Source organism: Antrostomus carolinensis, unplaced genomic scaffold (genome assembly GCF_000700745.2).
Source record: "Antrostomus carolinensis isolate BGI_N321 unplaced genomic scaffold, ASM70074v2 scaffold48096, whole genome shotgun sequence".
Taxonomy (NCBI): Eukaryota; Metazoa; Chordata; class Aves; order Caprimulgiformes; family Caprimulgidae; genus Antrostomus; species Antrostomus carolinensis.
The window spans coordinates 1-5,311 of record NW_010324869.1 but is presented as its reverse complement, the minus strand read 5'-3'; the positions used below and the strand labels follow the sequence as shown (position 1 = coordinate 5,311).

At 48.3% G+C, this 5,311-nt stretch overlaps 1 protein-coding gene across 1 annotated transcript; it reads right to left on the bottom strand.

The window, feature by feature from the left end:
• Positions 1–282: 282 nt before the first annotated feature.
• On the bottom strand, positions 283–4,767 carry EIF2B2 (eukaryotic translation initiation factor 2B subunit beta; the record flags this gene model as incomplete). The annotated part of the gene is made up of 6 exons (XM_010171048.1): positions 283–756; positions 1,646–1,712; positions 2,426–2,563; positions 3,464–3,559; positions 3,713–3,876; positions 4,619–4,767. Coding segments are annotated over 6 exons (772 nt in total), but the record flags the coding sequence as incomplete, so codon positions are not given.
• Positions 4,768–5,311: the final 544 nt, after the last annotated feature.

The following is a 5,311-nucleotide window of genomic DNA, read 5'->3' as shown; positions in this document are numbered from 1 at the left end:
ATGCTAGGTAGTGGATGGAACTTCTGAAGGTCTGCCTTTCATCAAGAGTGGAATTTCTATTCCAGCATTGTACAAAAACCTGGTTTGCATTTCAGTAACTCACCAAAAATTGTCAGAAAATTCTATCCAAAAAAGCAAATTTTAAGACAGCTGCCAGCAGCTATCACATTCATGTGCAAAGGCACACCGGAAAGCCTGCTACTGCAGGTAAGTGCAGGGAACTCACTACACCAGTAAAACTCCTGATACTTAAAGAAACAAATTAACTGTATATAGACAACATGCTTAACAGCGAGATGACTGTAAACAGCCTTTATTGCAGCACACTTTGAGGTAACAGCTTAGCTGCCCCAGAGTTACACGCATGCCTTGCTCTTTCCGAATCAAAGTGGGTTAGCAGCTCCATGCGGCTCGTCACACAGCACAGGGATCGATACCAGTACAAAAGCTCTGCCTTCTGTTGCTTTTGGGTAGGAAAGACATTGTGCTGAACAAATTTCCCACTGATTCCCCACAGCAACCCATCTTTGCAACATACACTTTAGTTAGCTGTTGTATCTTTCTACAGAGAAAGACAGGAAAAGTCTGGAGAGTGACTTTAGAGTTCATAGTCATCTGGATGGTAGAGCTCACTCATGAGGCGGTAGATGTAGGAAGGCGCATTACCCCCAATGTTAGAAATGAAGAGAGTAATTAGTTCTGGAGGGACGTAGTCAAACACCGGGCAGTGAACATTGATCTTTGCCAGGATCTCCCCTGTAAAGTGAACAGCACCAATATTAGACAAAGCAACTCAAAGTAAAGTAAATGCACCTTCTGCACATCTGCCTGAGCCCCCAAAGAAACCAGCTATGCACGTGCCACCCTAAAGTCAGTACTGGCACATCCTGAGTCCTTTACTGGGACATCCAGCTTCCTCAGTGATGTTGAATCACAGGTATACAGCAATCTTGGATGAGTGGCAGCACTCTCTCTTGGTAGTTTTCACTGATAACCCCTCTGGTGCAGATGTACTAATTGCCAGAAAACCTGCCTGATGCTGACAAAGTTATTATTTCAACAGAAGCTCAGAAGGACAAAAACAAAAACCTGTGCCCAACCTGGTATCTTCATTTCAAAAGTTTATCACACAGAAACAGGGCTTTGAAAGAGACTTTACTATCTGAAAGCAGGCTTGGGAGCTGCCACCTTTCTGAAGACAGTGCTTGTGTGGGAAGCCCATTACAGAGACACTGGGTTTCAAAAAGTGGATCACATAACCAAGCTTCAAGAGGTTAACACGAGTTGAAGGAAAGAAAGGAAGCTGCCCTCGGTGCTGAGCATATGCTCTGTCCCACAGGAAACTGCCACCTGCCTGGCACCATTATCACAATCCCATAATAAAACACTGACTATTTCAGAGCAGAAACAAACAAGCAAAGATGGTGTTCAAAGGAAATCCCTTTTCTGTACTTTCTGTTGTAGAAAGTTATATCTAGAACAGGATGGCTCCCAGCATTTTTTCTGCTTAGGACAATAGGAAAGAATTTTCTGTCTTGGATTACAGGACAGTCTCATGTTTAAATTTTGTGTAAGCTATTAGACAGATATTTAAAAATTATAGGCTAAACCAGCTTGACCAGCCTGTATTAAGAAGAACCTGTACCTTCTGTGAACGGCAGCACCTCCTGTGGCGACACAAACTTGTGGAATGAATCTTCTTCATTAGGGAACTGAATGAGAAAGAGTACAAGTAGGTCAGGAGAAAAAAACAACAACAAAAACAAACAAGAAGAGACTGCCTTACTGTCCTAGTGAAAACAGACCCTGGGTGCCAGAAGGAACTAAAGCAGAGGAGGAGGACTTGTCAGTGACACTACATCTCTTTAACAGTGCTTGTGCCTAGAGCCTCTGTAACATCTACAGCTGAAAGGTTTTACCTCAGAGCTTTTAGAGCCTTCTATGACCTGGCTGCCCTTCTGCAAAGCCTAGGGATGTGGAGCAGAGAAGTGACTTCCTCAGTCTGCAACTTCATCTGACAGCACTGTAAAAGTACTGAGTGTAAGAAAGAGTTCAGAGCATCTCCAGCTATCTCCTCTGTCAGTACAGAGGGTCTTTCCACACTACAGTTGTACACTGAAATCCACGGTGGTGGACGAAAAGTATGGTGATGTCAGTCTCTAGTAGGCAGTGGTCTACATCCTTACACCCAATGCACTGCCCACGCAAGGCATGTGGCAGAGGAGGTGCTTCAGGGAGATCCCGATTGGCATGCCAGACTTGGGTGAGGATCTCTCTGAAGGAACAGCACTAGATGGGGGAGATGGCTCGTTTACCAGCCTTGCCTTGGGACAGGTGGTGCTGTCCACCCCAAGCTTCCACAAGCATCAAATCATTCCCCATGTCTAGCAGAGCAGGTGCAGTCCTGCAGAGCTGCTGTACTTACCTGCGGTGAAAGCTTGAACATGGGGGCGCAGACGATGAGCGGAGTGGAGTGGTGTTTAGCTGCCAGGGCCAGAGTGTGCGTCCCACTCACAGCAATCAGGGCGCCGTTGGCCAGGATTGTCTTCGTACCAATTATGACCTTAAAAGGCAAATCAGCATTAGATAGCATGTTCCACAGCAAACTGGGGAAGGAACGTCTCCTGGCTCAGACCCTGCTTGATGAGCTGGAGGAGGAGTTTGTCAGAACAGCCAGCGGCTGGAGTTACAGGGCAGCTGGATGCCTCATCTGTTTCATCTGGCACTGGCTCTGCACCGAGACGTTCTCCTCCAACAAGAGCATGACTCCAGCATGGTGAGGCCAGCACAGAGAACTTCAGAGGACAAATGTCTGTTCTACTGCAGGGAACACTGAGCAGAAACTGGGCTGTGTTCCCTGTTGTTCTACAAGCCTGCAAAGTAAGCTCTGTATGAGTAACTTGACTGCTGGCTGCAACAACTCCCTTGCTGTAAAATGGGAATAACGTGAAGCAGCTTAAAATACATTGCTAAGAAGTGGTGTGGCTGGATTTTATTATGTTACAAGTAGGTTTGGGGTTGGTTGGTTGTTTTTTTTTTTTAGTTTGGGATGCCAAGTCTTCATCTCTATAAAAAGTACAGAAGAGGTCTGTTTGAAATTACACACCTTGCTGATTCCTTTCACCACCCATCTTGTGTTCCACACAAGGGGAGTTTCTCCTCTTTGGAAATGCTTTATTTTGTTCCACCTTCTTTAAAAAACATGAAGTTAATCCTTTGAGGCTTTGCTGTCTTGGTTTCTTGTAACTGTTCTGCCTGTTAGCCACTAAAGCAGAAAAACCTATCACCATGCAGTCAGTCCTTGTACTGACGTGGGGTTCCACACAGAAGCTCCACCCCAGCTGTAAACAGGGACTATTATAGCGCAGAAACGCATCCATCGCTGCTGGGACCTGCAGCTGGTTTGGGAGGCCTAAGCTCCAAACCTGCCATGAACCCCCTCCTCCAGCAGAGCCCTCCTTACCTTGTTGACTCGAGACATGACAGCAAAAATAGCTGCATCACTCATGACAGTAGTTTCAATGTTCTCCTTCGACAGTCGGACAGCCATTTCATGACCCTAAAAAGAGAGAGAACCCAAGTGGTCCCCTGGGACGTAGCTCTGCACTGCAGTTGTAGAGATATTAGCGCTCAATTTCTGCCTGAACCGCAAAATCACCAAGCGATGAAGCACAAATGCAGCCCTCCAGCTGAAGTGGCCACAGGGCAGTACCTGGCAGAACGGCGCACACTCCGCCACGATCACCTGGAACTTCCTCTTGCGGGCAGCTTCCTTCAGGAAGGCCTCCACGGTGCGCGAGTACCCGACGGTCATGATCACCTCGTTGGAGTGGATGTGCTCCAGCGCCTGCATGGCGATGTTATCGGTGGTGCCCTCTGTAACAGAAGGGAGCAAAAGCAACACTCGTGCTGCTAGGGCTGTCCTCCAGCAAGGTCATTTTTCACTAAAGTGATGCAGTAAGCACTGGTAGAGCAGGAGCAGCTTTTCTCCCATTCTCCATACCAGTGGAGAGGGACCGAGAAGCTGGCCCTTGAACGCTTCGTGCTCCCTAACCACTCAGAGAAATAGTCACATTGAAAACTCCATCACGAGGGGAGTGGATTGTGTCAGCACTACTCCAGATAACCACCGTGCCCACATAACAACTAGTGACAGAAATGCAATGGTTTTACAGCTCAGTAGCACTAGAACCATGTGGAAAGGAAAGACGGGGCAACCTGGGCCTCAGAAGGAGAGTTGGGTGCCTGATCCATCACAAGATCACAGAAAAACATATCATGGTGCTTTGTGACAAGGGTCAGGTTCTATCCCACAGGGATTAGGTCCAACCTTCGCATATTGTTGATACTCTTCTTCAGGACTCAACTCAAGACTTCCCAGAAGACCCAGAGCACAGGCCAATAGACCCCCCATACTGTTCCCTCCACAGTGTTCCACCCACCTCCCTGTAAGTCAAAGAGGACTTTTAAGTCCTGGGAGCAGCAGGACTTCAGTTCCTTAGTTCCTTCAGATTAAGCCTAGATCCTTGCTCTTTTCTTTCCACCAAAGAGGAGGGAGAAGCATGAGTCCCATCCCACACAAAGCCCCTCTCATGGAGCAACTCAGACCCATCCGTACCTAGCTCTATTAGCAGCTCGTTAATAGCTTCAATAACATTAGCTCTGAGGGGAGGATAAGGGGTCCTGAAATCCTCGCTCAGTCCTCCGGAGGTCAGGAGCTTGTGCAGGGATTCTTGCTGGTCACTCTCCTCGCTGCGCCCATGAAGCCTGCGGAGAGAAGCAGCCCTTCAGCCTCGGGAGAGAGCGCGGGGCGTGGCCAGGCTGACCAGCATCCCCAGAGCACAGCACACCTGCATGTGAACAGAGAGGAAGGAAAACCACCACGCCACGCCACGCCACGCCACAGAGCTTCCCTAGCTGTCTCTGGCAGAAAGACACCTGAAGCCCTGCCAGGAAGCGCCTTCCTAAGTCATGTGCAAACGCTGCAGCCCACAGATGAGGAGCAGGCTCAAGGCCACTGCTCCAGCAGGATGGACCCTCCTGGGAATGCAAGGAGAGAACAGCTGGAGGTGAGGGCACAGCCTGTTCTCATGCAGCCACAACACATACACCAACGGAGTTTCACTAGAGGAAATGTTGTCAGCTGCGCTGAAAACAACAGGTTCCCTCTGATGTTAAACTCACTGAATTCCTCTATGGGGGAAGTGGGAAAAGGGGGTGAAGGACACTAAAGGGGTCTCACAGAAGCACCAGAACACACTGCATGGGAGGGTGTCCTGAGTTTGCTAGGATAGAGTTAATTTTCCTTTTA